General features: G+C 32.0%; 1 protein-coding gene across 1 annotated transcript; it reads right to left on the bottom strand.

Annotated features, from left to right (window-relative positions):
* Positions 1-7,161: 7,161 nt before the first annotated feature.
* LOC109158433 (nucleolar protein 10-like) lies at positions 7,162-9,696 on the bottom strand. The gene is made up of 7 exons (XM_019306346.1): positions 9,503-9,696; positions 9,133-9,191; positions 8,926-9,046; positions 8,668-8,736; positions 8,068-8,120; positions 7,876-7,984; positions 7,162-7,206 (listed from the first exon to the last, which is right to left on the bottom strand). Exons 1-7 carry the CDS (start codon positions 9,590-9,592, stop codon positions 7,177-7,179), a joined length of 531 nt encoding a protein of 176 aa, XP_019161891.1. The 5' UTR covers positions 9,593-9,696; the 3' UTR covers positions 7,162-7,176.
* Between the last annotated feature and the right edge of the window lie 10,964 nt (positions 9,697-20,660).

The following is a 20,660-nucleotide window of genomic DNA, read 5'->3' as shown; positions in this document are numbered from 1 at the left end:
GAATCTACAGTATAGAAATTATGAATCTACAACTTAGAAATTATGGATCTATCTCATTAACAACAAACAAATGAAAAACAAAATTATGAATCTACGTTTTTTTAAAAAAATTATGAATTTATTGTATAGAAATTATGGATCTATTCATGTGTTCACTTTGCGCATGGTGAACACATTTTCACAGCATAACTATTCATATAACAATTGCAAAGTTCGGCATTAGGCCTATGGGGTCACAAGATGGGCCAAACGTCACCTAGGCCCATATACTAGGTTAGACCTAGGCCTCAGCTGGCAAATTAGGCAATTTATATCATGCACCAGAGCGCACATTGCATTGTGTGCCCTAGTACAAAATGATGTCGTTTTGCACTTTTTTTTAAAAAAAAAATTTCATTTTTATTTTTTGCTGTTAATTTCATTACAAAAAAAAAAAATTCTATATTTTAAAAATGTATATAATTGTATAATAATAAAATGTATATAATTGTATAAGAGAATGTACATAATTGTATAACAGAATATACATAAACTTTTAACTGTTAAAAAAATCGCGTGTTTGGATGTACATAATTGTATAAAAAATTGTACATAATTGTATAAAACAATGTACATAATTGTATTCCAGAATGTACATAATTGTATAACATAATGTACATAATTATATAACAGAATACACATACACTTTGTCGCGTCGACTTCCTACACAACTTAACAAAATGGCTTCGTTTTGGGAGGCGCGGGGCGCACATTGCTATGTGCACCGTGGTGCAGGGTATAACAATTGGGCAAATTATGTTGTGGACCTGGGTCCACCTTGCAAGGTGGACTCAGATCCAAAATGGCGTCATTTTGCTTCAAAACGGCACCGTCTGAATTTTTTAAAAAAAAAAACAAAAAAAAAATTGCTTCCTTCCTTGACGTTTGTCTTCAGAATTCGTTCCTCTATAGTCACAATTTTTTTTAACTCTATATTCACAATTTTTTTAACTCTATATTCACAATTTTAGATCTCTAACATATACAAAATTACAAAACTCAATATTCACAATTACAGAACTCTGTATTCACAATTTTTGAACTCTATATTCACAATACACACACACAAACACACACACACACACATCATTGGTTGAGGAAACGGTGCCACTTATAGCACCGTTATTCCAAACGCGCAAAGCTGCGTCGTTTTGGACCTGCAAGGTGGACCCGGATCCATGGCATAACAATTGGCCTTAGTTAGGGCAAATTATGCTGTGCATCTGGTGCACACGGATGCAAAAACGACGTCGTTTTGACTAAAAACGCACGTCCAACTTAAAAAAAAAAATCAGTTTCGGTTCCCGTCAACAACATTATGTTGTGCATAATTTCTGAATGTATAGTTATGAAATTATGGATGTATAGTTATGCAATTCTGGATTTATAGTTATGAAATTATGGATGTGTAGTTATGCAATTCTGAATGTATAGTTATGAAGTTATGCAATTCTGGATTTATAGTTATGAAGTTATGGATGTATAGTTATGTAATTCTGGATATATAGTAATGAAGTTATTGATGTGTAGTTATGCAATTCTGGATGTATAGTTATGCAATTCTGGATGTATAGTTATGAAATTTTGGATGTGTAGTTATGCAATTCTGATTTTTTTTTTTAAATCGACGTCAAAACGACGTCGTTTTTGCATCCGTGTGCACCATGCATGGTGCACACGGATGCACAGCATAATGACTCCCTTAGTTAGAGAGGTCTTAGATTATCTCCAACCCCAAATACTAAATTTTACACCAAATTTTACACCAAAATTAATATTCTCAGCATATTCTTACACTATTTTTTTTTTTTTCATTTTTAACCCAATACACCAAATTTTATTTCTTGACTAAAATAATTTATATTCTCATAAATTAAAAGTTTATATTAAAACTTTAAATATTTTAATATAAAATATAATTATAATTAAAGTAATTTTAGATTTAATTTGCTTTAATTTTGTTAAAATTATGTTTTATGTTGTTTCATTTTTAATTAATCTATATTTTTAATATTAGTTTTGTTTTAATGGTCTTAATGAGATTTTTGAAATGGTATAATTTATTTTTAATAATATATAATTTATGTTTAAGTATTTAATAAAGTATACAAATCTATAAAAGCAAAATAAAAGTTATAAAAGAAATTAACAAATAAAAATAGCGGCAAAATGGGTACATTAAAAACATATTTGGTATAGATGAACACTGCAGCGCCATCATCATCAGCTCATTGGAGATCTGTTGCGCCAAATATTTTGACATTTTACTATTTTACAGTGTTGATCGGAGATGTCCTTAGAATTTGGAAATACTATATTAAATATGAACTTTTAGAATTTTTTTTTTTTTTTTAAATCAAGAGACAAGAATTGAAAATCATTTACCCATTGACATGCATATATGTTTTTAATGGTTAACCACCACGTGTTTGTCCATGGGTGACGGTGGACGTCATCCGAGTTATGTGGCTGAGATTAATTTGATAAGATTTTATAAAAATTATTATTAAAGTTTAATGGTTTTCCATGCCAGACCCAACACAAACTAGGGAAACATAGTGGGTAATGCATATGTGTGGATTAATTGAACAGACAATTTTTTACATGAAACTTAAATCGGTGAGAATTGTACTTCTTTTTCAGCTAAATGAAGTTAACTTTTACCGCGCTAGAAAATATTTGAAGGGAAATGGAATTGAAATTCTATGAAAAATAAATTTCAAGAAAATAGATTCTATTATTTGGTTGGTAGAAAAAAAAATTACTGGAAATATGAATTCCATTGTTTGGTTGAGTTTGGAATTGTAAAGAATAATGAGTATAATGACAAATATAACCCTACACAACAACAACAACAACAACAACAACAACAACAACAATAATAATAATAATAATAATAATAATAATTAATGAAGAATGATGAGGGTAAAATTGTCATATTAGTTTTTCATGGAAAACAAAATACCTAGGATGAGCTAGGAATTTGTTTTCCTCATTCTTTAAGGAAAACCTTTTCTAATGGAAAATGTTTTCCATCCAACCAAACAACATAAAACATCATTTTCCTTCACTTTTAGGAAAACATTTTCCATGGAAAATGTTTTCCATCCAACCAAACACCCCTTTACTATTTTCTATATAGATCTAGGTTCACTATAAGAAAAATGCACATAGACAACACTAGAAAGACAACAGTTTGGTCCAAAATCGTTGTCTTTGATGACACACTTTTGTCAAAGACAACGGTTTTTACTTAACCATTGTTATAAGTGTGTTGTCTTTGTGCATTTTGTGAAAAGACAACACCACAACGACAACGGTTTTTTAAAACCGTTGTCATGTGCGTTTTTTTAAAAAAGACAACAGTTTTTTTAACCGTTGTTGTTGGTGTGTTGTCTTTAAGCGCACTAGAATACACAACACTAGAAAGACAACGCTTGTTTAAAACCGTTGTCTTTGTGCGCTCTTTTTTTTTAAAAAAAAAGACAACGGTTTTATTTAACCGTTGTCGTTGGTGTGTTGTCTTTAAGCGCACTAGAATATACAACACTATAAAGACAACGGTTTTTTAAAACCGTTGTCTTTGCGCATTATTATTTTATAAAAGACAACGGTTTTATTTAACCGTTGTCATTTATGTGTTGTCTTTAATAGCACTTGAATACACAACACTACAACGACAACGGTTTTATAAAACCGTTGTCGTTGCGCGTTCTTTATTTGTTTAAGACAACAGTTTTATTTAACCGTTGTCTTTGGTATGTTGTCTTTTAAGCGTATTTGAATACACAACACTACAAAGACAACGGTTATCGCATCATCATTATTTTATAAAAGACAACAGTTGTATAAAATAAAATCAAGGATATTAAAAACAAAAGTTGAACCTATGACCTCAAACATAACAAATAAGGTTTAACCAACTAAGCAACACAAACCCTTATATACCAAAGTGCAAACCAAGACAACGATTTTATAAAATAGGTTAAGGATGCCTCTAGGAAAAATAGAACCCAAAACTTCTAACATAATCTAACATAACAAACTAAGCTAAACCTACCAAACCACACCAACACTTATGTACTTAAGCGCAACATCTAAGATATAACGAGTTTGGTTATGTGTTGCCTCTGAAAACCAAGACAATGATTGTATAAAATATAGATTAAAGATAGAACCCAAGACCTCTAACATAACAAACAAAGCTAAACCCACCAAACCACACCAACTCTTGTTTATTAAAGTGTTACACCTTATCTTTTACCTATAATTTGGACATTCATTATTTTTGTTACGAGATGAAAATAGATGTTTAGAAAATCTATAACAAAAATAAAAATGTAATTAAATTTTTTTGTCCAAATATAATGCATAAAAATTTAACAAAGAAATAATACAATTCAAAAGTTAATTTAATAGTTCTATTTTCGTTCATATTTAAATATAAAATTATTCACCAAAATTTCAATGTCAATTCATTAAAGTTTTATTTTCAATTCATGAAAGAGTAGTTAATGTCGTACAGTTAGCTATAGCCCATTTCTTTTGCCGCGATCTTTGTAATAAAGGGCAAATTATGTTGTGCAATCGTGTGCACCATGCATGGTGCACACTGTTCTATGTTCATAATTACCGAACTATATATTCATAATTTTTGGAATTCATATTCATAATGATTGAACTCTGTATTCACAATTACAGAACTCTATGTTCAAATTTTGAATCTACTGTATTTAAATTATGAATCTACGATTTAGAAATTATGAATCTAGAGTAAAGATTTTATAAATATACAGTATAGAATTTATGAATCTACAGTATAAAAATCTATGAATCTCGCGTTTTGTACCTATATACCCGGTACTATTTTGGGTCTAGCGATCCGGATAATAAAGCTAATATTTTCTTACCCTGTTCTATATCTATATCGCCCGGTTTATGGTGGACCCGGTCCCTATAAAACCATGAATATACCCGGCCTACAGGCACCCTAGTCTAGTGGTCTCTAGTCTATACCCGGCCTCAACCTAGTCACTTGGGGTTCGATTCCTATTAGTAGCGCTATCATAACGATTGGCCCCGGATAATAAAGTTACTATTTTCTTACCTCTGTTCTGTACCTATATACCTGTTACTATTTTGGGTCTAGTGCCCCAGGTAATAAAACTATTATTTTATTAGCTCCCGTTCTGTACCTATATACCTGAGTTATGATGGATCCGGTCCCAATATAGGTGACAGTTCACTTTTAATTTTTTTTTTTTTATCAAAATATTCCTTTTTGATCATAATATTATTGTGACATAACCAATTTTGGTCTTTTATAAAAAAAATTGTTTAAATTTCGTTAAATACATGACATTTCGCTCTTCAATTATGATTTTTTTTTTCATAAAAATAAACATAAAAAATATAATTGGTCAACGCACTTTGTATTAAAAATATCAAAATGACATTCAATTTAATTTAATTTCAACGATTTTATTGATAGAGGACCAAAATTAATCATGTCGAAATAATACTAGGACCAAAATTAAATATTTTGATAAAAAAGGATTACAAATAGACTGTTACCTATAAATCTAAGATCAAAAATAAAATTCACTCTTCTTTAAAATTTGACTTTCAAGACTATCACACTTTGTAAAAATCTCCTTCCCTCCCCCAAAAAAAAAAGTCTCTCGTATCTATAAAAAATAATCTCTTTTCCTTTCAAAATATAAATTCCCTCTCAATTATTTTCGAATACCTGATCAATTTTTTTTTCCCTTAGCTTCGACCTAATCTGAAAATCCAAATAACCCAACCCCCCCCCCCCCCTCAAATAACCAAATCCTCATCGTCGCTCCTCCAGCTCCACCGCATACAAACTATACCGATTGCAACACCGTGGGGTGGCTACTGATGGTGTTGATGGTGGCGACTGGTTCATGGGCGACGACTCCGACGAGGACGGTGGTGCTACGGCTTCGGTTCTCCGCTCCTCTCTGCCCTTTCTCGCTCTTCTCATCTTTTCGCATACCGGCACCTAAATCTTTGGTCTACACTCTACACTCTCTCTGCTTCTCATGAACTCACCAAGCTTTCCTTCTTGCCGCGGTTCAGGTTTTGTTTTCCCACTGTAAACTCATCTCTATCAGGTTATTCGTCTTTCCATTATTTAATCTATTTTAAGAGGATCTATTTTGCAGAAATTGTGTTTTTGCTCATTTCAAGCTTGGATGGGGTTAATCGCTGTACTAAATATGTATATTGATATTCAATCTGATTTATCATTACGTCTATAGCGTTCTGTTGGTTCAATTCCATAAATTAAGACAGTAATTATGGAGTATAATTTGGTGATGGACTGTGGAAAGATAAACCTTTACATTCCTCTAGCTTAGGCCTGGACTAGGAGGTATGCATTGCGGGTGCTACGTGCTATGGTAGCTTGTACAGTTATATAAATGAGTTTATAAATGAGTTTCTTTCCCCTTGCATGGCATCTTGTATTTGTCTCACTAGTACAGAAACAGTCATTCGCGTCCAAAGTTAAGGCTAATTCGCGTCCAAAGTAGCTGGGACGCAGATGGCGAGGACGCTGGTTGTATAAACAATCAGCGTCCAAAGTAGCTTTGGACGCGCAAAATGATTATTCGCGTCCAAAGTTGAAGAACTTTGGACGCGAAAAATGATAATTCGCGTCCAAAGTTCGTGAACTTTGGACGCGTATAGTGTTTATTTATTTTTTTAAAAAATACTATACGCGTCCAAAGTTTCTTAACTTTGGACGCGTATAGTAAAAAAAATTTAAAAAATAAACATTTTTTTATAAATCTACCAATATTTTCCTGTACATCCCAGCATAACTACCAAATAATATATCTCAACATTAATCAATTTAAGATGTATACTATACACCAATTCTCCAAATAATATATTTCAACATTAATCAATACATTAATCAATTTAAGATGTATACTATACACCAATTCTATCAACTAAAACACACCAATCTAAAATTTCAATTCTAATAACATTTTACTACAAATAAACTACAAATTCTAAATGTTAACAAAAAATTAATGAAAATTTGATTTTCAATCATAAATTAAGACATAACTTTATTTCTATGATGGCCATAAAGCAAAGAAGTTAAAGGAAATTCCTCTGCCTTTGCAGCTTCTGAAGATATAGAAGGTAGAAAATGATATCAAACATTAAGAGAATAATCAGAATATACCATCTAAAGTGCAAACGAAACAAATAGAAAAACCAGTATGGGAAAAACATAGAATAAACAAATTTAAAAAACATGAGATTTTACCAGATTTAGCCAGATCTAACTATCACCAATTTTGTCTAATCAATTTCCACCTTTTTCCAACGCTATTTTTCTACTTCACATCTTAACATAACACTATTTCCATAATGGTAAAAGTTAGGGAAGGCGTATGAGCTAAATGCTCACTCATATTAAATCATGGGTTCTGGCCATCACCATCATTGTCAAGACTACAATTTGATTTGAACATCATTGTATTGTACTGTAATATGATTACATGTATGCTCACCAAATAATTTGTGATAAAAGCTAACTACACTCCAATAAACCAACTAAAGCCAGTCTTAACATAATATTGCTTTCAAACATCAATTTCAGTGTCACAAAAGCTAATTCTCATACACTAGGAGTCAATAACAAAAGTAAATATTCATCAGAATTTCTGGAGCCCATAGCTTCAGAAATCAGCAAAATAATGCAAATTAAGAGAACACTCAAAAGTTCAGGGCATCAAAACCTACAAGAAGCTAAAACGAAAAAGAATAGAGAAAAATGACAAATTTTCTTACTGTATTGGGGTCCCAGACCCTAACAATGTGGTTGTTAGCAGTTATTAACTTTGGTTGCTCGGTGTTAAGTGTCTTGTGCCACTTAATATTAAGTATTGGGCTCCCATACCTACAAATTATGCACAGAACCATAAGTAATAAATAAATCAGCACAAGTTGTGAAACACATTATAAGCTTGATGAGCAACCTACATGTGATCCTTTACACACATTGGATGTGAAGAACGCAGGTCATAAATCAAAACCTGCACTCCAAGAAATAGTGTGTCACTTGGTAAGAAGTGCTAAAACTTATGGACCAGCATAAAGAATAAAGTCATAGATAAATCAAGCATCCCAAAGGTGAATTATTAGGTGTCAACTGGTATAAACACACTTTGATAGACAGTCCAGAAGAAACCAAATGAAACTACATATACAATAACCAGAAGATAAGAACATACAAAACCAAAAGGACATGTTGCTACAGATCGGGGCAGTTCCTGAAAGAACAAAAATACATCTAGAAGAAATATTTCTAAAGCCTCATATACGGAGTAACAAAATGAAGAGAGAACCAGGCTCAAACTACTATTTGACTCCAAAGAAGATGAAGTACAGCATATCTTGCACCCCACTGCTCAAGGAAAATTCTATTTGGACCAAGAAGCTAAGAAAAGATCTCTTCTATTATAATGAATTACAGCTTCTCATTACTCAGGCATTAGAAATCATGCATATGCGAAGTATGGAATGGAAAATCAAATACTCTTTTAAGTGCATCACAACTTCCTTATAGTTCATTTAGCTTACCTTTCCATCACTACTTCCAGCTGCCATGAGGTAACCTCCATCCCCATCAAACTCTATTGCAGTGACCTCCTGCAGTTTATGCATAATGGTATTTTACAACCCTTTAGTTATTATTATTATTATTATTATTATTATTATTATTATTATTATTATAAAAAAAAAAAATACCACTTGCTTCCCTTCTGAGTTCTGACTGCTTTATATTGGATAAATAAAAAGTAATAGTAGCATTTTTATGTTATTGGTATGGGAAACAACCTGGTCAAGATCACCAGCAGCTGCAGCAGCATTTATCCTGCCAACTGAAGATCTTGCTCTCAAGTCAAAGCATTCTACAGCACCATCATCACCTCCACAAGCAATTAGCCCATGGATCTTACTGAAAAACCAAGCATATTGATGGAAAAATATCAGAATTTGAATGATTTATTTAAAAATGACCATTTTTAGAGGAAGACAAATAACCTTCGAGAAACAACATTTAGTGCTGGGGACTGTGTGCTTAAAGAGGTAAGGAAGCGTCCCTGCAAAAAATATATATATAAAATTTTAAAACCTGAAGATGAAATAAGCAAGGTGATAAACCCAAAAGCTATTAATATACTAAAACATATTGAATCACCATAGACTAAACGAGCCAAATATTGACATTATATATACATAATATATACAAAAATATGAATAAAAGACCACCAAAAAAAATAATGTTTTGTGAATTCAAGACATGATGAAAGATACAAAGATATCAACGAGAAAGGAAATAAAATATATATATATATATATATATATATATATATATATATATATATATATATATATATATATATATATATACTTGCTCTAAATTTATTCTGTACAAATCTGGCGATGATGCAGCACATAGCAAGTCACAAGACCAGCAATCATATGCAATATCCCTTCCCATCCTATTTCAAAGAAAATATAAGCAAACATTTAATAAGTAAGAAGTGAAGGTTGTTACATGATGATATTGATAAGTCACCAGAGTAAAGCTTAAAATGAATAGGATATCCAGTGAGGCAACCAACTGCTGCTGCCCTCCCTCATGAGGGACAGAGAATTAATCCACTATAAACATGAGATTTTACCAGATTTAGCCAGATCTAACTATCACCAATTTTGTCTAATCAATCTGGCAAGCTTTAGAAACATTCACAGCCACAGGTAGCATGTACTGACTACTGATGCCAACATTATATTTGGCAAGATTTATCTAAAACTAAAAGAATGTATCCTGAAATTAGCTTTTTAATTTTGAGATATGTAGAAATGTTCTACATCTGGAAGCACTGTAATGTTCACAGAGCAACTAAAATAGTTTGTTCATCTTTCAATTCTATCCCTGCAGTGTGATATACAACTATACAAGTTCGGTAATACTTCAATTGGGATACAGAAAAATATAAACCACCATCAAATTATATTGCTGTGAGTCTAGACTACAGTTATTCTTCTCTAATTCAATCAAACAAAGAAACAGAACCTGCCGAATTATACATTCCAAAGTGATTTAAGCAGAGATTTAAACCCTTCTGAAGTCGAATTAGCCGAAATGGGAACAAAAGTAAACTAAACCTCCCCGACCTTTCTAGAGAAATTAATCGAAAGAAAAAAAAGGATAAAAACAAAAACAAAACATACAGACCCGTAAATTCGACGCTTCTCCATGTCGATTGAAAGGCAGAGCTTCTGATGGTGAATTACAGCTTCGGTGTTCTCTCCCTTTTGCTCTTCGCTCTTTCCCTTTCGAGGCTTCGCCATTCTTGCGTAAACACATACGGCGGCGTAATCCACTACAAATCTATCAATCAAACAAAACACATACAATTCATGCAGGCGGCCCTGTATACATCGAGAGAGAGAGAGAGAGAGAGAGAGACAAAGAGTGGTTTTATTGAACGGAGTGGGAGATGGAGATGGAGAACGGATTGGGCGGCTGAGCTGCGGGTTAGGGTTGGAGTATGAAGAACTGATCGATTTTGGGGGAGGGAGGGAATTATAATGATTTTTCGCGTCCAAACTTCTCAACTTTGGACGCGAATTAAAGAGGCGTTTTATTATTCGCGTCCAAAGTTCGAAACTTTGGACGCGAATTTTGCCAGCATTTAATTATTCGCGTCCAAAGTGTGCAATTTTGGACGCGACTAATTTAAAAAAAAAAAAAAAAAGAATAGAGTGGCAATTTAATTACAAAATTGCCACTGCGCTACACATTCGGCGTTCAAAGTTCAAACTTTGGACGCGAATTATTAAATTTTATTGATATTTTTTGTACTAGTGTCTTTTGTGGTCCAGATTCAAATTTAATGGTACTGTGTTTATTTCCAATCGTTATATCCTACACCATGGCGCACATAGCACTGTGCGCCGCACGCCTCCCAAAACGACGTCGTTTTGGGGTAGTGTTGGGAGGCGCAGTAGGAAGTTGCTGAGATTATGTGTATTTGTTCACAACGTTATGTGTATTTGTTCACAACGTTATGTGTATTGGTTCATACAGTTATGTGTATTTTTTATACAATTATGTACATTCTTTTTATACAATTATGTACATTCGAATCAGAAAATTTGTGTGTATTATGTTAATAGTTGATGTGTATTATGTTAAAAGTTTATGTTTATTATGTATTATGTTAGATTATGTGTATTATCTTTTAAAAAGAGTATGTATATTTTGTTATATAATTATGTACATTCATGTATAACATTATGTGTATTCTAGTATAACATTATGTACATTCTTGAACAACGAGTTTTTTTTTAAGAAAAAACTACTGTCATTCACTGGGGAGAGAAATTTCAAAAAAAAATAATAATTAAAACGACGTCGTTTTGCATCTGGGCGCATAGTGCAACGCGCGCCGTGGTGTAGGATATAAATTGCCGTTTATTTCAGGCACTTAAGAATGGATCATTGGTTTGTAACATTTTCATTATAATTACACTATTAAGTGGTGCAAGTTTAATAGGCCAATTATGGCCATTATGTTGTGGTTTGAAAATGAAGTAACGGTTTCCGTTACTTAGCCTATAATGATGGCATGTAGGCTATTTAAGCATGGTCCTCCCATTGCAGCTTTACAACTACACCATCTAGTTCATACAGGAGATTAATGGTAGACAACAAAACTTTAATCTATTGGAGTTCTTGAAGCAACAATGCAATGCAACAAAGTATCAACTATGGCTGCAGTTTTGCTAGATCATTATGCTTCCGCTATGAGGTTAGGTTATCACATGTGTTCGAATTGTGTGTATACTCTAACATTTGGTATCAGAGCCTGTTTAATCTCTGCCTAGTTGATAAATTTGCATATGATATATATTTGAATTATATATTATGCAATATATATGTTTTACTGCTGTTTCTTTTTTTCCCCCGAGAATATGTTTGCAGTATGAATATCAGTTGGAATGATATATTTATGATGCAGAAGTACATATGTATATATTCCTGTAATTGTATGCAAGTTAGGTTGATAACATGACATTTTGTTTGAGAAGGTAATATTTGATGTATATATTATTTTGGAAAATATATAAAATGCTATTACCTTTGTGGGAATTTTGCTTCATTGTTTTATGTACTGTCATTATATGTTATCGTTGGATCACAACTGCCGTCCAAGTGGCACCGTTAGAGGACATCGTTGGATCACGACTGCCGTACATATTGGATTAGTTTGAATGTGTATGCAATTTGAATATGATTGTTCTGGGCATACATGTCTCCATGATTCAACTTTATATATATGTGGATATTTGTACATGAAAATTATGCAGGAACCTTTTAAAAAACATTAAATATACAATCAAATTGCATAAATAATAAACCTGATCTGTTGAAATAATCTGTTGTAATATTTGCAACTTACCATTACGGTTTTTGACCGGTTTTTGCGTTTCCTTTTCCGAGAATTGAGTCGCGGACGGTGAACGTTGAGGCGTGTCTCGACTGAGGGACGAAGGATTCCCTCTGGTTGATTTGCGTCGTTTTCTCTAAAGAACGACGGCGAGCTTTACGTGGGCAACGGCGGGCGTTGTTGTTGGCGTCGCGTCTTGGGGTCGCCGGCGGCAGGCGTTTTTGGCGTTGGAGCGAGGCACGGTGGTGACGAATCCGACGAGGGGTGCTGCTGACGGTGGGGCTGTGGCCTTGGTTCTCCGCCTTGAGCCTTGTCACTGGGAGGACACCACCATGGGGTAGCGGTCGGCTACTGTCGAGATCAGGCGACGGTGGCATCGCGATGAAGACGACGGCGGCCTGCTTCTCCGTCGGCAGTGGCGCTGGTTTTCCGGCGATGCGTTGGCAGAAGACGGACGGCTGGATGGATGGCTCTGAACGCTGCTCCACAAGCTCCGGGCGGCGCTGAGTTTGTTCCATTGGCTGCTTAAGGAATTGAAGAAGACGGATGGTTTGACTGGTACCTCTCCTATTTTACAGTGCAATTTACCTTTTATTTACCATATATTTATTTGCTTATTTAATAATTGCATATTAATTTTAGTATGGTAATTATATCAGGATTAATATTACCATATTTAATTTAATATTGCATGTATATTATTTTGGCAAATGGTAAATATATAGTAATTGCTAATTTTTGGAATTTTAATGGCCTTTAATTTCCTCTTAATTTTGGCATTAAAATTCATAATTAAATTATTATTTAATTATGGACAAATATTAAGTTTTAAATTTGCTATTTGAATTTTAATTTAATATTGAGAATCATATTAAATTGCTGAAGTGTTTGCAATTTATTTATGATTTATGAGTTAATATTGCAAAATCCAAGCATGCTTTGTATATTCATAAATTATTTTGTTATAATTGTACATTTAGAAAAGCATATTAAGATTGGATATAGCATATTATTAATTCATAATTTTTATATTCGATTTTATTCTTTTTTGGATCCTCAGGCTAATTTTGGATATTATAGCCTATTAAGACACCTTGTTTGGTTTCTCATTCAATTTTGAGCATATTTTAGTCCTATATTCACTTTGGGACTTTTAAACCTATTTTGAACAAGATTTGGGACCTATCTTGGGTCAATAAAGTAGGGATCCACAACTATTAGCATAATGCTAATATGTTGTAATCATGTATTGATATATTATTTGTAATAAAGATGAATTGCTATACTTTGTGACTAATTGCCATGATTAGATGATATATTGAGATGTTTGGCGTTTGTTGCAATCGTTTGCATTTACAGTCATTATTATGGTAATTAGTAAGGTCATAAAGTTTTAGTCAAGAACCACTTTTTATGCCGTTATATCAGTTTATTAAAGTTGAAAATGTTGGATATTATTTTTTCAACATTAATGTTTTCGGATTTTAATTTTATTAAGTTTTAAAGTTTTCCCGAAAAATATTTTAAAGGTTTGTGGTGATTAGCAATTGTTTTTCCATATTAAATCTCCTAATTGTTATAATATTATATGATTATTATGGTTATTCATTGCAATTCTAGAATTTTGCAACTTTGCCATAATTCAATAGTAATATTTTTAATTATGGAGTGTGATTTTGAATCACAATTTTGAAAAATGCATATGTTTATGGCAATTGGATATTGTTTTCCTTTTCAGTTTTGTCATGATAATTTCAATAATGATGTTAAGAATTATATTTTGAGATTCTTAATGAATTTGCTTATCCAAAACATTTATGGTAATAATGATGATATAATGTGACATTTAATAATAATTATTATTATTAATACTAAATGTTGTTCGGTTACGATTAAGAAAATTGATTATTCTGTTATTACCGTTATGTAATAATTATAGTAATAACGATTATCAGTTTTGAACTGAGGAATCGATATGTCGTAACATTGTTATCATTATTATTATTTTTGGATTTTTGGATTGTGAAGCCCACTTTGATTGAGTATGAATATTTGATTTTATATTCATATTTTGAGTTTGTTTTATGCATATAATTAAATTAAATGCATAATATTATGGTTTAAATTATGCAATTTAGTTTTATGAGAATTTAATTTGTGAATGTCAACATATCATATGATTTTGATATGGTTAGAATTTACAATTTTAAAGCTAGTTCTCATAAAGTTAATGCATTGAATCATTTTTGGGCCTACAAGTTAAAACTTTTCAATAATTGAAAAGTATATGGTTATTTTAAATTATTATTCAAATTTTATAAATCCTTCAAGTTTTGGATTCATGTTGTTATTTGAATAATAATTTTATAGCTCTTTTTAAATTGCTATTATGTACAATTTATTTGGATATGAGCATATTGAATTTCACATATAATTGTTCACTAGCATAACATTATATTTTCTAGTTATGTGAATTTAATTATGCCTTTGGAATTGCATAAGTTAGGAATTATAATAATTCCTTGTTAGGGTGAACTTTGTGTGTGGAATTATATACGGTAGTGCATTATGTTTAAGCACCTTTAGACCGTCTAAAATGGTCACCTAAGATCAAATCTTTTCATATGTGAACTATTAAAGATTTGGAAAAGAGTACTTGTCAATTATGCCTTTAGTGTGAGAAAACATGAACCGGTGAAAAGTTTCTCGGGAAGGGGCCAATGTGCTACTAGTTCCCTTGAAACATTACTCTGACTAAGGAGTTGGTTATTTTTAATGAGGCTTAGTCCCAACCAACTTTCCTGGGAGTACACTTGGAATTGTTTATCATATTGTGGCATAATTGTTTTTAGGCTTTAAAGTTGATGCCTAAGATATTAAGAAAATCATCTAGTGATCTTATAATTTTGATTAATTAAGTAGTAGCCACAGTATCTTCGATTAATTGAAATTTTGTGAGATCATATACAGTCATAGACGTATTGATTGTGATTAATTATATGATATAATAAAATTTAGCCCACAGGCAATTTTGTTATGTTTATATAATTAATTGGGGTAAAGACATCAAACTATGATCATAATTTAGCCCACATGCAATTATGCATCGGAATATAGTTTCGGTGAGTTTTATCATTACAGATAGGAAGGTCAATTTATTTAACATATAGTTATAATATAAATAAATTGACGTTTTCTATCATAAAGTTATGATATATGTACATATTCAAAAATACTTTTATGTGTACATTTGTGGTATTAGTCTAGTTTCTTTTATGTGTATTTATTATGCATGAATGAAATTTGGATTAATAGCTTGGTACATTAATATTCTTTTGTGTACATATATCAAGTGATCAATACAATTTCATAACTGAAATTATTAAGTTTTTGATCACTTTGTGACTAATTACAAAAAATATAATAAAATCTACCCACAGGAATTTTATTATATTAATGTAAATAGTCAGAATAAAATATCAAATCATATTTCTTAATTTACCCACAGGGATTAAGAAAAGGAACATGGTTTGATAGTTTTATCATAAAGTTGTAGATGGATCTAATTGAATAAAACTTTAGCCCACAGGCAAGTTTTATGTCACTCGATTCTTCTATCCCCTTTGATAATAATTTTATCATAAAGTTTTAGTTGATTCTAATTGAACAAAACTTTAGCCCACAGGCAAGTTTTGTGTCACTAGATTCTTCTATTTGATTATCATAAAGTCTCAGTTGAGTCTAATTGAATAAATCTTTAGCCTACAGGCAAGTTTTATGTCACTGGATTCTCCTGTTTAAATTGATGATCAATATAAAATTTTATCATACCAATTTTAGAATTTATAACTTTAAGGCCAGTTATAATTCTATATTGTGTGACATGGGTTGCATTGGCAACACATGTATTTTGTTAACCTCCAAAACTTTAGTAACTTGAAATTGTTACTGTATGTGGCTTACTTGGTTTTTCATCCCAACCACAGTAGAGATTTTGAATTTAGACGTGATATACCTTTTGGATCCTTATATTGGAATTGTACATATCTAGCCAAATTTCAACTAAAGCAATTTAATTTGTTTAAGTAGTTGAAAATTGTGTCTGTTACATGTACATATTTAACATGTCCAACTATGGTGGGGAATTATAATCCTTGTTAAATTAGTTGAACTTGAGGATCATTAGTGTGCATATCATTTATGCTCAAGAATAACTTTATTAGTGGAAGTAATGGTTTGATCAGTGGGAGTGATCATTTAAAAGATCAATAAGATGCCCCATTTGATCAGTGGGAGTGATCATTTGGAAAGATCATTACAGATATCTCACTTCAAGATTGCTCTACTTCAAGGATAAGACACCTTGCCTTGTTATTATAAAATCAATAGTTCAATTTGTTGAACTACAAGTTGTGCAACATATTTATGAAAATGTTGTAACAACATAAATAGTTTTATTATAACAATGGCATTAAGTTTATGGTGAATTATCACGAGTTAGATTCTTTAGCATTTATTGGAGTCTTTCGTATCATCAAATTGATCATGGGTCATTAAGATTGAAAAGGCTCAAAATTCAGTGTTGAGAGACATAAAGCATGCAAAGACTCATGATGTTAGTTCATATAGATGAATCTAGAAGACTTTTGATTATGTTGATACAATATTTTGTTGTTTCATAAAGTTACATTATTAATAAGTCCTCGTTATTGCTCTAGACATGAAAGTTGGGCTTCCTTCCTTTTTGGAGATCATTTATAAGGTGTATGTTTAAAGTTCCGTTTGTGGACTTAGACTCATGAATTTATTATCTAAGTCGTTGGAATATGGACTACTCAATTATTATCTTTGGCTAAGAATATTGAGAGTAGGAGTGACAGACGTGTCGACTCTGAAAACTTAGCTGTCAGCGATAATATTAAAGATAATGAGTTAGTCATGTAATATATTAGCATTTTGCTAATAGTTTCGGATCCCTACTTAAGGCATGCTTATAAGAATTTTAGGGATCGTACATGGTACATGGAACTTATTATGTGACTATATTGTACGTACATTTATGTTGTCACTTCTATGTAATAATTTGGATTGTTTATCCTATGGTTATGCGCATATTTATTTGAGAAACATCCCTAACGTTGGACCAAGAATAAACGTAGGGTTTATTCATAAAGGACCTGAGTTGGGAATCAAAATGCATGTGATGCATAGATGGTATTACTCACCCTTTAATTTAGAGGACATACCACTATGATTCATGTTTTTTTGATCTTCAACAAGGGTTGTGCCAATACTTGCACCAAGTGGAAAATTGTAACATTTTCCATTAATATTGTACAAATAAAGTTGTGCAAGTTTATTAGGCCAAATTTAGCAATTGCGGCAATAATTAGTTTTTGATAACTAATTATAATCAAGAATGAACATAAGGTTTATTCATTAAGTTTTATACCACATAAGGTACTTAGAGAATAAATTACATTGTAATCATAAGTAGATACTACTCTGATTAAGAGGAACCATCTCTATGGTTCATGTTTTTTGTTTCTTTGAATTAATACTTGCACCAAGTGGGAGAATGTAACATTTTCATTATAATTACACTATTAAGTGGTGCAAGTTTAATAGGCCAATTATGTTGTGGTTTGAAAATGAAGTAACAGTTTCCGTTACTTAGCCTATAATGATGGCATGTAGGCTATTTAAGCATGGTCCTCCCATTGCTCCTGTTGCAGCTTTACAACTACACCATCTAGTTCATACAGGATATTAATGGTAGACAACAAAACTTTAATCTATTGGAGTTCTTGAAGCAACAATGCAATGCAACAAAGTATCAACTATGGCTGGAGTTTTGCTAGATCATTATGCTTCCGCTATGAGGTTAGGTTATCACATGTGTTCGAATTGTGTGTATACTCTAACAGGGTTCTGCTAGATGAACTCAATATTGGTGTGTTCAGAATGGGCCGATATTCTATCAAGTTATATAGAGTATGTATGATTTGACGTTGTGATCATTTAGACTTGGTTCGTGGATCGGAATTGTTTTTTGTAGTATTATGACTTGGATGATGATTTGATTAGAATTGGTCATGCTCAGTATTTAGACTTGTTATTTTGAACCTTGCTTAGCTTGTGCAATGTAACTACACTTGGCCATGGTGAATGGATAAATTGTTTTTTTTTATATGATTAAAATTTAAGCAGGTTAAAAACGAGTTGAGACAACGGTTAAAAGTTGTCTATTTTACAATAGACAACAGTTTGAAACTGTAGTCTTTTCTACAAAAGACAACAGAGAAAAGACAACAGTTTATGTGTGTGACTTTTAACAACAGCGATTTCAACAACCCACAATAGACAATAGTTTATAACTGTTGTCTTTTAAAGAAAAGACAACAGTTAAAAATCGTTGTCTATGTGCATCACTTTTAATAACATCGGTTTCAACAACATTGAATTGACAACGGGTCAAAAACCGTTGTCTTTGGAAGAAACGACAACGGTTTAAAACCGTTATCTATGTTCGTGACTTTTAACAACTTTCAACAACACTTAATAGACAACGGTTAAAACACCGTTGTCGTTTATAGAAAAGACAACGGTTAAAAACCGTTGTCTATGTGCGTGACTTTTAACAACACCGATTTCAACAACACTTAATAGACAACGGTTAAAAAATCGTTGTCGTTTCTAGAAAAGACAACGGCTATAAACCGTTGTCTATGTGCGTGACTTTTAACAACACCGGTTTCAACAACACTTAATAGACAACGGTTAAAAAACCGTTGTCGTTTCTAAAAAAGACAACGGTTATAAACTGTTGTCTATGTGCGTGACTTTTAACAACACCTGTTTCAACAACATCTAATAGACAACAGTTAAAAAGTCATTGTCGTTTCTAGAAAAGACAACGGTTATTAACCGTTGTCTATGTGCGTGACATATAACAACACCAGCTTCAACAACACTTAATAGACAACGGTTAAAAAATCGTTGTTGTTTCTAGAAAAGACAACGGTTATTAACCGTTGTCTATGTGCGTGACTTACAACAACATCGGCTTCAACAACACTTAATAGACAACGGTTAAAAAACCGTTGTTGTTTCTAGAAAAGACAATGGTTAAAAAACCGTTGTCTATGCGCGGGACTTACAACAACACCGGCTTCAACAACAGAAATTATACCCCTACGACAACGGTTATTAACCGTTGTCTATGTGCATTTTTCTTGTAGTGGTTCATAAGAAAACTTATATTAACATGTGAATCTGAGAATTAATTTGTGCCATTTATCTTGATTAGTGGACGATGCATGTCATCTATAACACAATGTACACGTAGTGCACTACAAACACAATGCACACGTGTTATGCATTGCGTTTTGAGTTAACTTTTTTTGTACACCATATTTTGGACCGTTAAGTGATACAACATAAAGAGTATGTACGAATTTTTATGTTCAAAGTTCACACAATAAGGTAGATTCTCACGTAAATATAACTTATTTTCTAGATTTTTTCTTTTTATAGCAATTTATTGGAAGTAGTGTAGCAGGTAGCAATTTGTTGGTGAGTGGTTAATTGTATGTGAGAGTGAGTAGTTGTGAAGAGTTTTTGGGTAGGTGTTTGTAAGAAGGTGTGTAGTAAATTTATTTATTTATTGCAACTCCCCACAGGAATAATCAATCATATTAATTAACCTTTGGAAAGAATCATATTAATTAACACATGATGCAAAATTATTGCCATAATAATCGCCACTCAGCCACCTCGCTCAATCATGCACCTCGATCCCCTACTCCTTCAGCAAATTATGATACGGACCACTAATAAATATTCATTTTTACCTAGTATACCAAATAATAAATTTTTAATATCATAAAAATAAACATTTAATATATTAAAAATGAACTTTAGATCTATGATAGTATGATCTACGGTATAATGATTGTACTCCTTTATGTTGGTACCAGCTAGCATAGATTGTTCGATGCAATTCAGCCCAATTGTAGTATTGTACCCATATCTTCAAGGTAAATTATTTTGTGGACCATAAAAAAAGTACATTTTTAATATATTAAAATTACATTATTCAGGTACTGA

The sequence above is a fragment of the Ipomoea nil genome, unplaced genomic scaffold (genome assembly GCF_001879475.1).
Source record: "Ipomoea nil cultivar Tokyo-kokei standard unplaced genomic scaffold, Asagao_1.1 scaffold2818, whole genome shotgun sequence".
NCBI lineage: Eukaryota > Viridiplantae > Streptophyta > Magnoliopsida > Solanales > Convolvulaceae > Ipomoea > Ipomoea nil.
This window is presented reverse-complemented; position numbering and strand designations above follow the sequence as displayed.

Excerpts from the sequence above, each read along its gene's own strand:
- LOC109158433 (XM_019306346.1), bottom strand. The coding sequence starts at position 9,592 with ATGGGAAGGGATATTGCATATGATTGCTGGTCTTGTGACTTGCTATGT. Across the intron at positions 8,737-8,925 it reads CTGCTGGTGATCTTGACCAG|GAGGTCACTGCAATAGAGTT; the intron begins GTTGTTTCCCAT and ends CATAAACTGCAG. Across the intron at positions 7,207-7,875 it reads GGGTCTGGGACCCCAATACA|AAGCTGCAAAGGCAGAGGAA; the intron begins GTAAGAAAATTT and ends CTATATCTTCAG.